General features: G+C 49.9%; 1 protein-coding gene across 4 annotated transcripts in view; it reads right to left on the reverse strand.

Annotated features, from left to right (window-relative positions):
* The window catches only part of LOC146203543 (lysosomal alpha-mannosidase-like), a 117,268-nt gene that overhangs the window by 92,878 nt on the left and 3,573 nt on the right, over positions 1-20,817 (reverse strand). For all 4 annotated transcript variants that reach the window (XM_084585717.1, XM_084585718.1, XM_084585719.1 and 1 more), the window contains exon 2: positions 1,190-1,292. In XM_084585717.1, coding sequence (XP_084441843.1) covers positions 1,190-1,292 — 103 coding nt within the window. The remainder of the gene's footprint in view (positions 1-1,189; positions 1,293-20,817) is intronic.

Consider the following 20,817-nt stretch of genomic DNA (forward strand, 5'->3'; position numbering starts at 1 on the left):
GACATTCTAGTGATCGAGAAGAAATGGGCTTAGGCAGGGCACTTTGTGCAAATAGGGGGTAGCCGATGGTCACTAAGGGTAAGAAATTGGATTCCGATGGAATGGCAGCGTAGCCGGGAGCGGCGGAAAATCGGCGAATGAGGTTAAGAAGTTTGCAGGGGTCAAATGGATGCAGCTAGCACATGACCAAGTTAATTGGAGGAGTATGGAGGAGGATTTCGCCCGGTAGTGGGTAGAGACCGGGTGATGATGACGATGATGATGATAATTGGGTCGACAACCGGCTAAAGGGTTGATATAAACGCCGCCAGGTCGGGTCGAGGAGTCCAGGAGTCTAGTCGGATCAACTCCACCGCAAGGGGTTGGTTGACTCGCTCGCCCTCGCTGCAGGAAGCATATGTAAACGCTGTCGAGTAGAGTCGGGAAATCGTGGGAGGTGAGAACAGGATGGAGAGCGCGAGCGATTCGCCGGAACGAAAATTGAAACTCGATGCCATCTTCTAATTATTCGCCTCGACGCGAGGCGCCACCATAATCGCCACTCGTTGGGTCGGGTTCATGTAAATCCTGTAGAGTAGAGTCCATTCCTGTAGAGACCCTACCCCTCAACTCGACCACCGCAGTCGGGGCCATGTAAAGGCTGTAGTTTATCGCGACAAATGCGCGCGACCGTTGATTGATACTACTTAAGAGAAAGCGTTTTCGTCCGGTCGCGTGTAAGGTAACATCTAGAGAGTCCCTAATGCTGACGCTTCGTGGAATGTTGATGAAGCCCGAAGTTACGTTTGGCACCCATCATGCATGACGGTCATGTCAGCGTGGCATGTATTCACTATAGTCGGATACAACCAAGAAGAAGCGGCAGATGCCCCTCAAATGAGGCCCTTAAGAATATGGCGTCGACCCATACTCATGACACCGCCGTTAATTATTTTAATGCGTGGTAAACCTCATTTCATCTGCCACACCCTTCGTTGTTCGATTAGCAGGTCCCAGTGGATAATTAAAGAAAACCGGTCGATGCCATTGGCTGCAGGAGGGTACAGTGAGGGACAAAACCCGTTTTTTTCTTCAAGTTGTGTCCGACTAACAACTAATAAAATCACTATTTCGGAACAGATCAGCGTTACTTCAGTATTATGCTCGTACCTATAGGCGCCAAAAATAAGTGCGATTTCAGACCCCTCACATTCTGTGTAGATGACGTCAGGCGTCTCGGTCCAGCCCACGTCGTTGTGACTGTGGCACACAACGTGCACGTTCAGTAGGTCCGGCCTTCCCACGAAGCAGTTCTGCGTATTGAAAACGTGAAACGCTCATGCACGCACGTCACTCGGTACAAGTAATTCATAATACGCACGCATGTACGCACGCACGCATGCAACGCGTGCGTGTATTGTAACCACGGGGAAGAAGCAGACAAAGGCTGATATGTGCTCGTGGTCCCGCGTTTGCGGGCCTATTGCTGTTTGTAGCAGCAACCTTAATAACCCAGAAAGCAAAGAAACATCTTCAAATGCCCTAAAAATAACCCGTTGGGACGGTTGTAATGTTCCCAGGAAGCGCTCATTTTCCCCCAACTCATTCAAAAAGATTTCCCACAACCGCAGTGGCCAAAGGTTGCCACATCAATGACCAGGCAATGCCCCAAAATGTTGCCTCATGATTTCGTGGCTGTGATTTGATGCATTGTGTACTTCTGCGTGCAAGAGATGCAGCTCGCTGCATCTCTTGAGGTTTCAGGAGGCTCTCCTGGAAAAACCAATGAGGCACTGAGGCAATGAAGTCCACGACACAATAGTCGTCCAGCAATCTTGTTTCTACGCATGCGCGAGGCGTAAAACGAAACATCGCACACCGGCGAATTTCGGTATGCACCTTGGAGGCACTGAATCCACTCTTTCGTCATCACATTGTGACGTCACGCATCTATGATGGTTGCATAATAAATGAACACATAATATCAACGGCATACGATCGCGAACATGACTCGAGCCCACGGCGAAGCATGCAGGTCAGCTTACCTGGCAACCGCATTAACCAAGGAAACCATAGCCGCAGCCTGACAGCGCCTGTGTTAAACAGCCACTTGCTTTTTTCTGTGCATCACCGTCTTCATCAACTACCATTCGTGCGTACCATTTGTACTGATCAGTACAAAAGTACGACCACGCAAGCACTTAAGCTTGAACGGGTGGCCGCTGGACAAGAAAGAGCCAAGCACTCTAGAAAGCGTCTTGTCAAATGTTTTAGGAGAATCACTCAAGGTGGAGCACATTGTAATAAGTAATTACTTATTGCCATCCACCCGACCATAGTCATACAACTACAAAGGTAAGATATAACCAAGTCGGCTGCGCTTGGGGGGATTCTAACGAGTAATTTTTTGTTTCGCCTGCCTTGTACAGGTCGAGATAAGGGGGCATTTATTTACACCGAGGGCTTCAAATCGCTGATCGCGTAAGGGCAGCTGTGCCGTATCGCAGGCACTAACGAATTTTCGGACTGCCCTACGTCGTTTCTGCGGAAAAGAGCAAGAATAGAGAGCAAAGCCTGCCGTCTGCGTTCTCGGCGCAGGTTCAAAGCCTTCTACTTCTCCCCACCTTCAGGCGGTAAATGCCAATGAGCTTACTATGACTGATGAGCTAAGCCGCTATGCTTCACTCTAACAAATCTTTGTTGTTGTTGTTGTTGTTGTTGTTGTACAGCACTATCAGGTCATCGTATCGATCCTGTGTGCGATATTTGATGCTCCACGCATAAATTCACCACTAGAGGAATGTCGAGGTATAGAGCTGTGAGGCGCGCTCCGCAGAATACGCGAGCTACAGTCCAGCCTGATAGGTGCGGTCAAGACACACACGAATGAATAACCTAGATAGCGAAGGTAATCCGATAGGCCATAGTTTATTCAGGGTACATAAGGGAGGGGGGGGGGGGGGGCATGAACGACGTTGGTATCTCACACACTGACTACCGCTACGATAGGATGGCGATGGCAAATCAGATATAATCCATGGGCATTTGCACCAAGGTAGGCCTCTGAGGGCACATCGGGCGACAATTGAGATGGACAGCCACCATCAAGAGCGCGTTGCAGTCACTCTGGTCATCGAAGGTGCAGGGGCAGTATATACGAGCTAGGAGTCAACCCTATTGCCACGAGCTCCGCCGCCGCGAACACCGCCCCGAAGAGCAGTATTCCGGCTTAATGGAGTAAGTACAGAAAGGGAAGGAATGCGATGCTCAGCATGCATGCTGCATCAATTTCATTACGAATTGTGCAAGCCCGCCTCCTCAAGCGCCACGCTTTGGCAAACATCACAAACACACCCACGCTCGAAAACACGTGGCGGGGATACATGTCTCGACAAGCGCCGTTTGTGACGATGTGGTGAGAAGAGGTTGTGTGTGTGTGTGTGAGGGCGGGGGGGGGGGGGGGGGGTTCGGTTCCCACTATCGGCACGTTGTTTTAATGCGAAAGCATTATATGGCGACCAGTGGCGTAGCCAGAAATTTTGTTCGGGGGGGGGGGGGGGGGGGGGCTCACGTTGCAGCGCGTCCTCCTCCATATAGAATTTGTCGATGGATCAAATATGATTAGTTTGATCCATCGACAAATGGATCAAATTAATCACATTTGACCCATTTGATCCAACTCCATATGATTATGATTAATTAATCAAATTAATCATAATCATATGGAGTTTCTGTTTTAAGGGAGATTAAGGTCTGAAAGGGCAGCTCGTCTCCGTCTCCATCCCGAAAAGGGGGGTGGCGGGGAGGGGGCTTGGGCTCCTCATCAGGAGACAAACGGTCACTCCGTCGCCATCGGCGCCGCTTCGATGCCTTTTGGTCGCGGTCGCTCACCGGCGTCCGCAAGATGCGTAGGGCGGCGTAGAGCGGTGTAGGAAAAAAAACGAGGTGCAATAAAAAAAAAAACGCTCCTGGGCCAATGTTCAGCTCCTTCTCTTCGGCGCGTAGGAAGAAGCGTGAATACGAAAAAAAAACGCAAACAAAAAGCGCAACCACGGAGAGAGCATAGTGTACGGGGAGAAGGGCGAGGGAGTACCACTAAGAGCTGCTACAGCACGGTGAGGATTCGCAGAAGGCACGAGAAAAAAGAAAGCCCCAAAAGAGAGACACAGGGATTTTGAGGAAGCGGGGAGTCGAAGGCAAGGGAAATACCGCCTTTGAAACACTGAGCGGGAATGGAAACCTGTCTTGTTTCGTCGTCCACCCCCACCTCCGCGGCCGGCGCGAGTTGACGCGACGAGCCCGCTCGCTATCTAAACACCCTTGAAACTTAGTGCTCGGAAATGGTTCCTGGCTTTACGTGACTCCGTCTGCATGGGCGTTGCTACGAAATGTAAGGCCCAAGTTCGTAATGTTCGTGCCGAAATGTATTTTCGAACGAACCGGAAAAAGATATTGTAGACAAAACCCAGAATGCTTTCGAGCGCCGGTGGTTGTTTTGGTCGGCGGTGCATGACAGCACGAAAACATTTCGGGGGGGGGGGGGGGGGGGGGGGGCTGAAGCTTCATAAGCCCCCCACCCCCCTGGTTACGCGCCTGATGGCGATGTCTATGGCTATGTCCTGTCGGCAAAAAGTGTCCAGAACACGTGTCGGCAAAGTTTGTCGGCACGAAATGGTGTTGGGCAGTGCATTAATCAGTGTGTAACATGTAGCAACGAGTGTGACCGATAGTGAGCAGTTAATTAAATCAATTTAATCTACTGAATGTTCCATTCGAAGTAGCGTTTGTGCGAATGCATTGGTGAAAAATTGTGTAAAAAGGTTACGTGCTTAAATTTTACTGTGGTGAGAGTGAAACAAATTGGTAACTAATTACGTAATTAATCAAGTATTATTGAAGCTGTCAAGGTAATGGACAGATAATTGCCGCGTACGAAAAATAGCAATATGCAGCCGAATGAATACAATTAATTTATTATTCAATAAATGATTACTTGATTAATTAACTAAGTCAATAATTCAATTCTCAACCGTGCGACTGTCACTTACACGACCATGCCACGTGGCAGTCAAGTTCACGAGTATGTCACGTGACTATGAAAGTATCACGTGACAGTTATATGACAGTAAAGTTGCATGAAAATGTCACGCGGCTATGAGAACGCTACGCCAGCCACGCGACAGAAGCGACAGCGAACCGTCCAATCCCACACTTGCAGGAGCACTACAACAAACCCGCGCCTAGGATTCCACTGTGCGTAGACAGCAGCAACGCCCAGGTTTCCGCATTTCTCGAGTGCAGATTCTGCAGTGCTCTTGGAAGTTTTCCTTATGCCTAGTATTTATTTATCTTTCTCCTTTTTCTCCCCTCCCTCTAATGATAACAGCGCCAAACGCGATGTCCGCAGATTGTTGGTTCTGTTCTCACCAGCAGTAAGAACCTTCTGCTTTGTATTCAATTACGTTTCTCTCTAAAATGATCACAGTACTAATCCAAGAAAGTAGAAAAAAAAAATAAAAATCCCCCACGCTTTCTTCGCCTCGCCGACTGTTCGCTTCTTTGATTCGTGTGTCATAACGAGCCCCTCATTTCCACTTGAATTTTTTGCGTAAGAGCTTACGAAAGTCTCGGTTCTGGCAGTCTTGAAGCCATGGGTAGCGCATGACGGGTCTTGCATAGCTTCCGCCCTTCTTTTCGATCACGTTCCCCTTGACACCCGCAGTAGCACAGGATATTTACGTCCGCCGATATATGGATGCGAGCGGACTGGTGAACACACTCAAGGTTAGGCTACATACAGCGTCCTCATCAGTGGTACGTAGTTTCTTTCTTTCCACTTCCCATTTAATTATACTTCTCTCAATAATAATCACTTCAATAATGCTAATTAGAGAAATAAGCGAAAAAAATTAAAAAATTCGCGACGCTTTCCTAGATTTCGCCGACTGTTCGCCTTTTTCATTCGTTTATATATATATATATATATATATATATATATATATATATATATATATATATATATATATATATATATATATATATATATATATATATTACAGGGTGTTAGCCACGCCGACGAAGAAGATTCGCGGAAGGAGCGCGGGGAGCGAGCGCGCGACGGATCACGAAAAGAATCGCCGATGCCGGTCGTCCTTCTCCGGGTCTCTTGCGTCTTTTTCTGGATTTCTCTGGGCTGGCCCGCCGTCACGATACATATTTTGGTGGTACGGCTGGGATGCCGCTCACCCCCGCTGAGCGCGGTGCGCCAAACGAGACTGACGGTCGAACTCCGCAACGCCTTGGTCGGCACTAAAGCCTTTACGGACGCGATCCTGGATCTCGAGGTCCAGCGCCAGGTCCGTTTCGGGCACCCTGATTCGATCCCCGCCGCTTTTAGCCTCGCTGTCGAGGGGGCTGGCAAGTGGCGCAAGCTGGGCCTTTACCAAGAGGCTGACTTACAGAGGCAGCTGGCCGAACGGGAGCGTGACCTGGAGGCTGAGCGCCAGCGCACTCTCTCGCACGCCGCCAAGGTGAAGGAGTTGAGGCGGGAGCTGGGAGCAACTGAGTAAGATGCAGCAACAGCAGAAGAGCTTCAAAGCCCAGCAGAACCTTAATGAGGAGTACCTAGTTGGCACAACTGCAGTGCTGGGTGCACCAGTTGGAGGTGGAGCTACAGCGGGCATGGGCCTCGGTGCGAGAACGGGTGCTTTCGCAAGAGAAGGAGCTGGATCTCTCTCACCGGAATACCCTGTAGCGTGAGAGACAGGAGATGGAGGCTCGCTTGGATCAGGCCCAGGTGCAGGCCGAGACTCTGGAGGCTGTATGCGTGCAACTGCGGCAGCAGTTCGACCAGCATGCCCGGAAACTGGCTGCTCAACTGGCTGCCTCCAAAGGAAATGTGAGCGAATTGAGCAAGGTGCACCAGGTGGAGCTGAAGGAGGGACTTTAGAGGCAGTGCCCTACTTTTTGAAGCTAGATCAGGGTGCCTTAGAACACGCAGCTACAAAAAGAAGTTTAACAATGGAGATGACGCATGTGCTGTATGTGAAAACTCCAGTGAAACAATTGACCTTATTATACTCGAATGCAATGGTATCCATCCGGAAGTTGATGCAGGCGCAATCACTGTTCCTGAAGCTCTGGGGTTTGGAGATAACAGTGGCCGGGTGAATAAACCGGCGGTGGAAACTAGCAAAAAACGGCTGGAAGATTGGTGGCTTAAAAGCAGAGAAGTGACATAATGTTAGTAATGTAGGAGCAAAATTTAATAAATAGAATGATGGTTTAGTTAACCATTCTAAATCAATAATTAAGATATATGGAGAACAATGAGCATGATAGCTACTGCTACCACCCTGTTTCAAAGGGGATGCTCCTATATTCCATCCATCCATCCATCCATAGAGCGGGCGGAGCATCGGCGCCGCCTGGACGCTCTGGAGCGGCGCTGCGAGGAGGCCCACCTGGCCGAGGAGTTGCGTGCCCGCCTGTCCGAGGTCGTTGTCGAGACCCGCGGCCGTGAGATGAGCGAGCTTTCATGCAAGAAGGCACAGGGAGCTGAGCAGCGGCTTACCGAGACCTATGAGGCTGCTGTCGAGCTGCGAACGACGGGCCAAGACTGACGAGCTGTGCAGCAAGGACAGGGAGGTGGAAGAGGCCATTCGGGCATTCGAACCAAAAGCTGAGGTCCAAGCCAAGAAGTTGAACACGGAACTGGAGACGCTCAAGACCAGGCACGAGAAGGAAATGCAGAGCCTGGATGAGAGGTTGTTGGCCGAATGTGAGCGGAAGGGGCGAGAGCTGCTAGAACGTTGGTCTGGCCCACCCGGGGTGGCTGGCGTGCTCTGAGCGGGAGTGGCTAGAATTGTTCCAGAAGCAACAGCTGCAGCATGGTATGGGCGGCTACCTCGCATAGGAGGACGGTTCCTCCGTTCTGATGTGAAGCGCCTGCAGCAGCTCACCGAGACCAACACTCGGCTGGACAAAGATGTGTCTGCAGAGCGAAGCGTCGGAAAAATCGAGGTGCTCAAGTTGAAGGCTGTGATAGCAGTTTTGGTTTCCGCCCTCGTGGTTGTAGGGTATTTTTCATGCAGCGACACAGACCAGGCTCTCGATGGAGATGCCGGACAGAAAGGACCTAATTTAAACGTAAATAAGTCCTAGCTTAAGCCTCAGCTACAGGACCCCACGAAAACAGAAGGCGTCGACGGAAATACCAAGAACGAGACCAAGGTTGTGGAGACCAGCAGCGGCGAGGGTGAGCAGAGAGATTAGTCCGTGAATGTCGAGAGCAAGGCTGATGACTCCTCGTCGAACGCAGCTCTCGATGCGGCGACCACCACCACGAAGCCGGGCGTCAGCGGGCGGCGCGCTCTCGGGGAGGTGCAGAAGCACCCGCTCCTGTTCTTTTTTTTTAATTTTTCTTTTCTCTTTCTTTTTTGTTACCTAGTCTCCGTCTCGTTCTTGCACCACTGCAAGGTCTGCTGTTGATGTTTTATTTCTATTTTTTAGCGCAGCGGCGCCTTTCGAATGTGGCATACTATGAGGTCTCGCTCTCACTCTCGAGTGAGCTACGGGGACGAGGTCACACCCCTTCATATTTTTCTCCAAGCCGATGATCACAAGACTGGATAGTGTAAACTTGTCCTGACGAAGGGAATACCACTCCCGAAACTGTCGACAAAATAAACTGTGAAAACGAACAGTCGCGTCTGTCGTAACGCTATATATATATATATATATATATATATATTGAAAGAAGGCTAGGTTGAGACTGCAAGGTCGTGACGGCAAGGCCAGCGATGCCTTGTCTAGCGTTTTAATCCGATGACAAAACCCAGGCGCGTGCCGGAGCCGGCGCCGCGGGACGATGATGATGGTATGTACAAATGAAAGAGGAAGATCATGGCATGTACAAATTAAAGAACATCCACGGAAGGCTCACACAATCTGCCCGGGGGGTCGGAAGCGGCCAGCCTGGCCGCTCCTAACTAAGTGATGCATCGCGGCGCACAAACGGTTTCAGGCGAGAGACATGAACAATTTCAGTTCCACGGTGGCGTCGATCAGCTGGGGGATCAACAGGCGTCACTTTGTAGTTCACTGGGGAAGTTTGGCTTATGATCTCATAGGGACCTACGTAGCGGTGGTGGAATTTGTCACTAAGGCCAGAGATGCGAAATGGTGTGTAAAGCAGTACTTCGTCACCAGGACGAAAAGAGACCGCTCGATGTGTAGAATCATAGCGTGTCTTGCGGACTTCCTGGCACGCTGCCGTGTTGAGTCGGGCAAGCTGACGGCATCTGGCCACACGAGATAAAAAATGGGTAGTTACTGATGTGGAGTAGTCGGGCGTAGAGAAGAAGGAAGCGTCAAAAATTGTAGTGGGAGGACGGCCATAAACAAGGAAAAATGGAGAGTAACCGGTAGTTCGCTGTACTGCTGTATTATAGGCGAATGTGACGAATGGTAGAATAGTGTCCCAATTTCGATGATCTGGTGTGATGTACATTGATATCATGTCCGACAAGGTGCGATGAAAGCGCTCAGTCAGACCGTTAGTCTGGGGATGGTAGCTTGAGGTTGTCTTATGAAGGGTGGATGAGGCGTGAAGAACTTCGGCAACGACTTTCGATAAGAAGGCTGTACCGCGGTCACTTAGGAGCACCCGAGGAGCGCCATGTCGTAATACAATTGATCGCAAAAAGAAATTTGCTACTTCTTCAGCGGAACCAGTCGGTACAGGTGCTGTCTCAGCGTAACGTGTGAGGTGGTCGACAGCTGTTATAATCCAATGGTTACCCCCATAGGAGAGAGGTAGGGGACCATATAAGTCGATGCCGACTACGTCGAATGGCGTGGTGGGACAAGGAAGAGGTTGTAGAAGGCCAGCGGGCGAAGAAGTCAGCCGTTTGCGACGTTGGCACAGAGGGCAGGATGCGACGTATTTGGCAACGGTGGAAGATAAGCCAGGCCAAAAGAATCGTTTTCTCACGCGGTCGTAGGTTTTGTCAAAACCAAGGTGACCTGCAGTAGCGTCATCGTGGAGAGCCGCCAGTATACGTGGGCGAAGCACACGCGGCGCGACTGGGATCCAGCGACTTCCATCAGGGCAATACACGTAGCGGAGTAGGATGCCATCTTCTAGCTTGAAATTGCGAAGCTGTCGGCGAAGCCTAGCATTGGGCGGGTCCGAAGCGCCGATAAGGCGGTCGATGATAGGACGGCAGTAAGCATCGGCTAATTGCTGTGAGCGGAGAGCGTGCTTGTTCTCAGAGTCGTCAAAACAAACGGTTGTGATATACGTCGGGCAAAAAGATGGTCGGCTCTGGTCAGGGGTGGAAATGAATTGTGAAGAAAAGCAGCAAGCGGATTCCGGAAGGGGACAGCGAGAGAGAGCGTCGGCGTCTTGGTGTTGGCGACCAGATTTATAAGTGACGTCGAAATTGTATTCTTGCAGGCGTAGAATCCAGCGGCTAAGTCGGCCTGTCAAATTTTTCAGAGAAGACAACCAGCAAAGAGCATGGTGGTCGGTCACAACTGTGAAGTGCCGACCGTATAGGTAAGGGCGAAATTTTTGGACAGCCCAGACGACAGCAAGACACTCCTGCTCGGTAATGGTGTAGTTTTTCTCAGCTGGAGTGAGAGTCCGACTGGCAAAGGCAATCACTTTCTCACGCGATGTTGCATCACGCTGCAGAAGTACAGCGCCAAGACCGTGACCACTGCCGTCGGTGTGCAGGATAGTTGGAGCGCTGTCACTGAAGTGGCCAAGAACAGGATCTGATGTGAGGGAGTGCTTGAGGTCATTAAAAGCAGTTTCGCACTGCTCAGTCCACACGAAAGGGCTGCGTGCTTTAAGTAGCTCATGAAGTGGTGCAGCAATAGTTGCAAAATGCCTTATAAAACGCCGGAAGTAGGACGCGAGGCCGAGGAAACTGCGCAAATCTGTAATCCGTTGTGGACGAGCAAAGTTCAAGACCGCGATTATTTTTTCAGGATCTGGGCGAATGCCGTCATGGCTGACCAGATGTCCCAATATTCTTATTTCCTTCTGTGCAAAGTGGCACTTCTTGGTGTTGAGCTGAAGGCCTGCCGAAGCGAGACAGGTGAGGACTTCATTCAGGCGCGTGAGATGGTCATTAAAGGTTGCCGAAAAGATAACAATGTCGTCCAAGTAACACAAACAGGTTCTCCATTTGAGGCCACGAAGTACAGTGTCGATCATTCTTTCAAATGTCGCTGGTGCGTTACAAAGTCCGAAAGGCATAACATTAAATTCGTAAAGGCCATCGGGTGTTGCGAAAGCGGTTTTTTCTTTGTCGTCTTCGTGCATAGGTATTTGCCAATACCCTGAGCGAAGGTCCAAGGTCGAGAAATATTCGGAGCCTTGGAGGGAGTCAAGGGCGTCATCAATTCGCGGCATCGGATATACATCTTTGCGGGTAATTTTGTTGAGTGCGCGGTAATCAACACAAAAGCGTACCGAGCCGTCCTTTTTTTTAACTAGCACTACTGGGGAGGACCATGGGCTTGTTGAAGGACGAATTATATTGCGATGAAGCATGTCATTTACATTTTCTTCAATTACTTTTCGTTCAGAGAGGGAAACCCGATAAGGCCGTCGTCGAACGATAGAGTTACCTTCAGTAATGATGCGATGGTGTGCAACACTAGTCCGTCCCAGTGGTGTGGAAGTGACATCAAAAATGGCTTGGTGGTGTCGAAGCACTGTCAGCAGTTCTTGGCGTTGGTTAGGCGTGAGTTTAGGATTAATAGTGTTTGCGAGAACAGAAAGAGAGACGTCTGACGAAACACGTTGCTGAGGCGGAGGGGCGGTGAGCACCATCAGGGAAAAAGGTTGAACATCCACCATACAATTCAGAGAAGTTCCTTTTGGGAGCACGAGGGATTCACGTGAAGTGTTAGTGGCCACTACTGTCGCTGAGCCGTTGTGGAACCGGACAAGACTTGACGGGAAGGCGATGCCGCGTGCAAGATGACGATGAGATGGTGCGATGAGTACGTCCCCGTCAGTGATGTGGTCAGAAACAACGGTAAGCAGTTTTTCGCACTGAGGAGGCAAAACAGTATCAGCGGCGGCAACTAGAGGATGATGTCGTTCAGAAACTTCAGATGAAATATCGCTGTCTGTCATATGGATAACACGGTCGCCACAAGAAATTAACGCCGAAGCGGTTGACAAAAAATCCCATCCTAAAATCATCAAATGCGCACATGGTGAGAGCACAGCAAACTGCACATGATGGCGGATGCCGTCGATAACAACTCGTACGGTGCACTTCGCTGAAGGGCGCAAAGGGACATTATTGGCTCCACGGAGTTGAGGCCCATCATATTGGGTTGTCACTTTTCGCAAACGGTAGCACAAATCAGCGTGAATGACAGAAATTGCAGCACCTGTATCAATCAAAGCTTCAACCGGTACACCTTCAGCGATAACGCCAATAACGTTATACGGGCGATCAGGAGGACTTTTAATAAGTTCGCAGCGTGCAGTTTGACCTCCGGAAACTGCGACACTTAGTTTTCCGGATGGCGGACAGGGAGGCCAGTTGCGGGGCGGAGAGGGGAAACTGAGCGACGGTATGGGGATGTGGACCGGCGTCGGGATACGTGGTTCCCACGAGGCTCAGAGGAAGATACTGGAGGTGGGGAGGATCGTCGAGGTGGGCTTGGAATAGACCGGCGTTGATAATATGAGGTTGAAGGCATGTCGCATTCGAAGGTGTCGTAACCACGGCGCTCGTTCTGAAGGCGGCGACGACAGAAACGGGATATATGTCCTCTAATACCACAGTAATAGCAGACTGGTCGGGGGGGACGCCAAGGTGCGTAATTGGGTTGTGTCGGTTGAGCCATCGCCATTGCATTGATGTGATTGTATGTTGGTGCCGGTCGGGGCGGGGGATCCAAAGAAGGGGGGGATGCAGCGACGTGCGCGTAGGTCGGCGCTGGGCGGATTGCAGAAGGTTCGGAAGTCATAGGGCGGCTGATGGTAGCTAACTCTTCTTTAATCATGTTGCGGAGAACGGCGTCATTAGGAGGTGCGGAAGAATGATCGCACCCATGTCGACAGAAAGGATTGAGGGCTTGAAGCTCCTCGCGGATGATGGCTCGAATCATTGCCCGCAGATCAAGGTCAGCAGAGGTCGGACCAGTTGCGAAGCCGGGCTGTAGTCGAGAGGACTGTAGCTGATCGAGGCGTTGACAGGTCGTAATAATTGCATCAACACTTGAAGGATTTTGGGCAACTAAGGTGTAATATGCCATAGCATTGATCCCTTTTAAGACGTGGTGCACACGTTCAGGTTCCGTCATGGTGGGACTAATGCGCCGACAAAGTGCAAGAACAGCCTCTATGTAAGACGCATATGATTCGTCGGGACCTTGAAGGCGGGAAGCGAGCTTGTTTCTCGCGATCTCAGTCCGAACTGCCGGGTCGGCGAAGTATTGTCGGAATTGCTGTTTGAAAGTGGTCCAGTTAGTAGTGTGGGGTTCGCGATTAATGAACCAGTTTCTGGCGACCTCAATTAGATAGAACGAAACGTTGAGGAATTTCAAAGCATCGTCCCACCGGTTATAGGCACTGCAGTGCTCATATGTGTCGAGCCAGTCGTCCACGTCTTCGTCACGACGACCAGCGAACAGCGGTGGGTCGCGTTGACGTGTGGGCAGAGTCGGAGGCGTCGGTGCAGCTGAGGTAGAGGGTCCGGCCGGGTCGGGATTGCTCTCGGTGGACATGATTATGGTGGTAGTTGCCAAACGACGACCGGAACGTAGCTCCAGTGAGAGGCAGCAAGGGGATCGAATTCGACCTCCACCACTTGTGAAAGAAGGCTAGGTTGAGACTGCAAGGTCGTGACGGCAAGGCCAGCGATGCCTTGTCTAGCGTTTTAATCCGATGACAAAACCCAGGCGCGTGCCGGAGCCGGCGCCGCGGGACGATGATGATGGTATGTACAAATGAAAGAGGAAGATCATGGCATGTACAAATTAAAGAACATCCACGGAAGGCTCACAATATATATATACCGGCGCCACAAGAGGTCGAACCTGGTCTATATTGGATGCGAGACTGCTGCTTTTCCACAAAGCCATCGCTTCGGAAAGAAGAGTTTAGCGCACTGAACAATACCTCCCAGACTTAGATGGAATCGCTTGGGCCGAAAAACCCTTCCCAAGAGCAAGGTCCACAGAAAAGGGACTTGTAAACTCCCACGCCGGATACTGCTCTTGTACCCATTTCGGTTAGGTCATCCTCGGGGGCAAATAGGGTGTCAAAGCTAAGATTGGCCAAGATAAAGAAAAAAAAGCGTTCTTCTGAATTTAAATCAAATTATCTAAAGTACCTACTGGTATTGTTTTTGTTCCCCCTGCTTGATATTCAATCGATCATTATGGTATGGGAGTGTTGTGTCCTTTCTGCACTAAGTTATGGCCATAACTAGAATAATTGGTTCATATAGGAAAGGAAGGGCGCAGTATCTGTCATACGTGTTCTGTGGACACATGAACCGCGCCGTAAGGGAAGGGAGGAAGGTGGGAGTGAAAGCGGAAAGTGAGAAAGGGGTGCCTTAGTAGAGGGCTCCGGATTAAACGTGCACTGGCGTCGCACAGCACACGGACGCCACTTCGTCTCGCCTCCATCGGAACGCAGCCGTCAGCGATCGGGGTCGAACCCGGATACTCCGACACAGGTGTCGGGCATCCTGCCACTGCACCACCGCGGCGGGGCGAATAACTAGAACAGATGTAGCGGAAATTCTTTGGTACATTTTCGACGTACAAAAAGGCTTTTAAATTGGATGTGGTTACTTTCTCTTTAACGTGATGCGAGAATTCAGTCATTCCAAGCATGAAGAGCAGCCGTTTACAAGCAAAACCGCCCCTTCTCAACTATGACAGTCCCTTCGAAGAAGGCGTGAATAATATTTGCCCTTTGGTCTGCTCTGTATGTGTGGCAGTCTGCATACAAGAGGCCGGCTTGGGCTTATGAACATATACCGTTCCACGAAGGGCCGTTCCACAGCTGAAGTTGGCATGGCATCTTGCGAGATGCTGAGCTGCGAAACACCAGCAGAATCTGCTTCTTTTCAAGGAATCTGCTCATCTTGGGGGTATTCTAATTTTGCCGAGCAGTGTTTAACGGTTTACGCCTATATTTTCCGCGGGCTATGTCAGGGGTAGAGTAATGCGCCGCGCTTAGAGGGGCGGTCACTGCATGTTGAACCATGCCTATTTCACGGCCTTCTCGGTCACAAAAAAAAAAAAAAAGGGGGGAGGGGTTATGCCAAGTAAAAATTCTCGCTTGGGGAATCCTCTCCTCCACCATAAACAGTTTTAAATTACGATAGGGCTAAGACGAAGTATGAATATGTCTAGTATTATTAAATGCGCCATAACTCTTCTAATGAGCAATAAGACGAAGAAACGATCTCAAACAAGCAGGACAGATGACAGTCAAGACAAACGTGGTTCGGAACAAACGCCAGCTTTGCGGTTAACGACCGTTCTCGAGAGGATCGCACGCTTATTCTTACGGCCCTCTAAATGGGCCACTGGGGTGTCTTGCCCCCTCCGCCGCACCTCGGTGGGGTCGCCATCGTTCCACTCCTCTGCAAAGTGCCTCGATGCCATCGCCTCCGCAGGCCATCGAGCCACCTAAACGTTGCAATCATACAGTAGGACGCAATTCATTGTTGCAGCGCAGTCAAAATATCAAGGGCCGTATTACGCAACGACCGCATCACAAACCTTTCTGAAATCTGTCGCGAAACGTTCAATCAGTCTCGCTCCTATTGGTCGCGGTTTGACCGGCAGGCATTTTGACCACTGGAGCCGAATCCATGAATGTGTTCGCTTTGGAACGCGTTCGCTTTCTCTCTCGCCGCCTTGCTAAAGTGGTGTGTCGCCATCGCTGGGGGGGTCAAATCACGGATGCGGAACCACGGATTTTGTAGACGTCACAAGACATGTCAATCAACTGAAAACGAACTCGTTCGGTTGCTGTGTGCGGAACCGCGGAAGTGGCGTTCGCTTCAGCGCGAGAAACATACCACCGGTCCCTCCTGTCACCCCTTTTGCGGTGATCGCGGCGATCAGTGAATGTGACCGGCGGCTTCGGCGGTCGCCCGTACATGATAATCATTTCTACATTCATGACGACGCTTTCCGGAGGCACTTCAAGCTTTCGAAGAGCTAAAAGCGCCTCATGGCTAAAAGGAGGACAAGCAGACGGAGCGAAAACTACTCTGCTCGCTGCGAGAAACGTTGAAACCTTTCCAAAATAAATTGTGTTTATATATCTAATTAATAAATTTGCGGTACTGTACCCAAATACGCTCATTTAGAGGTTAGACACGTGCTGAAAGTAGCATATAGCCATGTTTACATGAATGCGACAACTGGCGCATCGCATCGCACCCGGTTCCCCACTCCTCAAACTTGGCTTCCGTTCAGTTCAGTCGTTCAGTCGTGTCCGACTCTTCGTGACCCTGTGGACCATGTCGCGCCACGCTTTCAGGTCTCCATGGTGCATCGCATTAATGTAAACAGTGATAATGCACTATGAAAGCGCAGGGCTGCACTTGAGAGGGGGCAGCCGACTTTCTAAGGGCAAGATGGCGGCATCCGGCGCTTCACTGTGTCTCGCATTCGCTGCAAACGAATGGTGAACGAAGCTTTGTATTTGTCTGAAGATGTCCGCATCACACACTTGTGTAGACAAAACGCCTGAGAATTTAAGATAGCTTCTGGAATCGGGTAGCTGTTATTTGGGCGCCGTGGGGAAATTTCAGAAAGCGTGGGATATTCAAATATCTTCGGGTTGCGACGGCGGGGCTCCCTCTCCCTTGGAGGCTCCCTAGGGTCTTACTGAGGAAGGGGAGGGGCCTCTACATCGACGGCAATAAAGTTATCTTGAACTTGAAAGACGACGAAGTATTTAATTTAGCTTGATACGTTGTTTTTATTATTTATTATAGCTTTGATCTTACTCCGGTGTAAAAAATAATAGTTAAATCAAATTTGGAAAATTTGCAACCTGACACCACCGTTGCTTTCAATATGCGACACCGCGTGCCGCTACCACCGCAGCGAGAGATGATGCGCTATATGTAAACGCTGTCGCATCGCATTACCGTGAGGCGATACGAAATGTGATACGATTCGCTACTGTCGCCTTCATGAACGCATGGTCCCTTAAAAATACAAGAAACCGAGATGGAACCGACCATCAAAGCCGCGGTTGGCTGTTGTCTGCCTCTCGTTCTCCCCCCCCCCCCCCCTCTCCCCTCATGCCTACGCTAGCGAACGCGTTCCAAAGCAAACTATCCCGCCGCGGTAGAGCAGTGGCTAGAGGGAACCAAAGCTGGAGTTTGCTCCGCGACGCCAGCGCTCGGTTTCCAGCGAAGCGGAGAGGAACTACAAAACCTACGCGCATCCGCGCCCGCGCTGCGCTCGGCTGTCTGCGGAGTCTGCGCAGCCCGCTCGCTCGGGAGCGCGTGCTACAGGCAGCCGCACGCGCACGCGGAACGGGAGAAGGAGAGTGAGGACGAGGGGGGGATGGTCGTGCGTCTGTGCGCGCAAAGCCAGCGCTCTTTGCCAGTGGTGTTCCTTATTTTTGCTTTTTTCTGTGCCCCGGCTGACATAGAGGCTGGCTGGAGGCACGCTTTTTATCGGTGCTTTCGAAAGTGAGAAATTATGATTATTTGATCGCCGCGAACATTGTTTTTAAAGAACGCTTGTTGGCAGGCTCAGACAAAAAAAAAAAAAAAAAAAAAAAAAGCAACATGAACGTGAATTCGGTACTCGAAGGCAGAGGCAAGCGACAGGTATTTTGAAGGACTTGAGGCGGCACCTCTTGATGTCTCTTCCATGTTGTTCAGAGAATGAAGGGTCCAGCCTTCTCTTTGAGAATTGATACGCGTGTACACAGCGACGAGTGCTCCGGGCGCTGGTTGGGGAGCTTCCTTTCCATTTGTGACTGCTCACTTGAAAGGGGCCTATTCAACTCTTTGGGGACAGACGTTTTAGGCGATGCTGCCGGCGCCGTGGTGCCTGTTTTCGGCGCGTTTAGGACGCGTTCCCTACAAAGGCACAAAGCATGCCGCCTTACCCTTTGGTTCCTGCTGACAGCGGTCAGGGGGAGTTCGCTGCTGTGGCGCTGCCATCCGAAATCAATGACTTATCTACCTTTAACGATGAGAGGTTTCTTAACGACCTGGATCACTGACGAGAAGCCGAGGCATGCCATTTTTTCGGCAGTTTCCTCTCTCCGCAGACGCAGAGCGAGGAAATGCCTGACGACTTTTCATGCAGACGGGGACATCTCTTCAAGTAAAACTTTGTCTTCTTAATTCCACAGCTACGCTGTGCAATCCCTAGTTCAATTATCTCCTCTAGCGAATGCGCAGTTTTGAGCTCCCGAAGCAGGATCGCGTATGAGGATAGAACGATTGACGTATGTGTTTTCCCTTTATAAGCGCCGAGTGACGGCATTAATGACATATATCTGTTTCTTGAGGCCGACTTGGTTCCGCGATGGCTGCTGCGGCACCGCCAGTTACAAACAGAGGTGCGAGATACCTAAAAAAACAACCGACAACCATCGTTTCGACACGAAAGAGAGAAGAGAGAAAAACACTTTCACGAGTCACTTTTTCACTCCAGTTTTTTTTTTTTTTTTTTTTTTTTTTTTTTTTTTTTTTTTTCCCCTTTGTTGGAGCGCGACGGCGGCCAGAATGCGGCCGGAGGAGGAGAGAAACAACCGAGCGCGAGCGCGCAAACACGTGCTGGAAAGCAGCGCGGAGCAGACGACAGCATGCTTTTCTATGCGGCGGGGAGCAGACGACGCGGCCGCTCTGCGCGTAGGTTTTGACGGAGTGTCCATGGAGGGCGCTGACGCACAGAGCGGCGCAGCGCCCCCTGACCCAGGTTTTCTCCCCTAGAGCTCTCAAGTTACCCAAGTATGCAGGATCGAATCCCGGCCGCGGCGGCCGATTTTCGATGGAGGTAAAAAGCAAGGCGCCCGTAGGCGGTGCGATGTCAGTGCACCTTAAGAACCCGAGGTGGTCGCAATTTATAGAGCTCTCCACTACAGCGTCTCTCATAGGCTGAGTCGCTTTCAGATGTTAAACCCCGTAAAATAAAGCAAACCTAATTGACAAGTTTGTGACAGTTTTTACGATGTGATCATGATGTATTAGTTGTATGATTCGGCCTGAGCTTCAACACTGTCTTAATTTGGTTAATGTCATCTTTTAATGTTAAAATAACTTATTATTATGCTGACAATATTGATTGCAGTGTTTTTGTATAAAAAAATTACAGTAACATTGCTTAATATTCTTACCATGTTGCGATAATTTAACTCATGGTTATACAGCACGAGGATGTAAAGCATTTGAAAAAAATATCTGTGAATCTAAGGAAGTTAAGAATGCGGCGGCAGATACCACTAGAAAGAGGCCCTTCGGCTAATTGTGTCAGTTCTCAACAGTGGGAGGGAACCAGCCTTTGTCTATGTGCCTCCTTATAGCTGGGCAGGTTCCTTTATTTTCGGCACTGAACACTGGTTGCCAATAAAATCATACAATGCCCTTTGTCATCTACTGGTATGAGAGGAGAAACATTTCGTGTGCCTCAGTTGGTGGCGATGCCATTGGTTGGAGGGCTTTCTTTGAGGGGTATTCATCGCTGCATTCTTGACTTGCAACCGACTACTACTGCTTCGCTTCTGCTGCCGACATTCACGCGCGAGAGAACGTGCGCCCGCTTTCCGTCTCGTCCGCATCAACTGCATGTGATAAGTTGTGATATTTCGCACCTTATGGTTTGTACAACGACTGCGCAATTCGCGCTTAAGATTTTTCATCTAACAGGTTTAAAACACTGATAATATTTCGCGCCCGCACGCCATCAGTCTGACTGCATGGCCGCAAAAGCCTTCTGATATATTGACATCAACGCTTTCTACCATTAGATTTTGCGGAAAATCAAAGCTATACAATATGCAATGTATAGGTATTACAGGTATTCAAGGTGTGTAGAACTTGATGAGGAGTGGGGATTCTGAAGCTCAAAATAAAGATTAAAATCTCAATTGCTGCCTTTTTCGTTTAGTGGAAGAGCAGCATTGACGAGAATTCATTGCACACCATAGGTTCAGAGCAAACAACAAAAATGTATTCACATTTAAATTTCCTGCTGTCGAATGCAGTGAATATTCTTTACGTTCACAATTCACACCAGTCCGCTGAAAGACTATGTAGCATCGCGGCTGGAGCCCATTCACGACAAAATGCGGTCCGTTTAATAAATGAACTTAGAAACAAATTTTGATCAAGAAATCGGGCACAAACAACTCTACAGAAGTGAGGAAAGTGGCAAATAAGAACGAAAAACCATTCTTAAGTTTGATTTGGTTCATAGGGTCTGACGTCTCAAAGCAACTAGAGGTATAGGGGGTATTCACTGACGCGCTGTGCGCTGTGCATTGTGGGTAATTGAGGCGCAGTCGGCCATTTTTGTGTCCACGGAACGAACAAGGCGAACGTACGTATCAAGTGCTGTCGTGCGGTTCTACAAGCAGTGGCATCCGCAGCTATATGTTATTTATTGAGCTATCGTAGACTGTAATAGACGCGTGCACAGTGTAAACAACGGAAGCTGAAGAGCTGCGCGAAAGACCTCGGCATTTTAAGGTTCCGGAAGTACACACGAACAACTCCACCCGAACGAGACACTTCCCCGAGATGCGATGCCACGTATGGCTGGCACGGCACAACCGCACAATTATAATGGAATGTGAGAAAT

The sequence above is a fragment of the Amblyomma maculatum genome, chromosome 1 (genome assembly GCF_055883805.1).
Source record: "Amblyomma maculatum isolate TAMU_Amacu chromosome 1, ASM5588380v1, whole genome shotgun sequence".
Classification (NCBI taxonomy): domain Eukaryota; kingdom Metazoa; phylum Arthropoda; class Arachnida; order Ixodida; family Ixodidae; genus Amblyomma; species Amblyomma maculatum.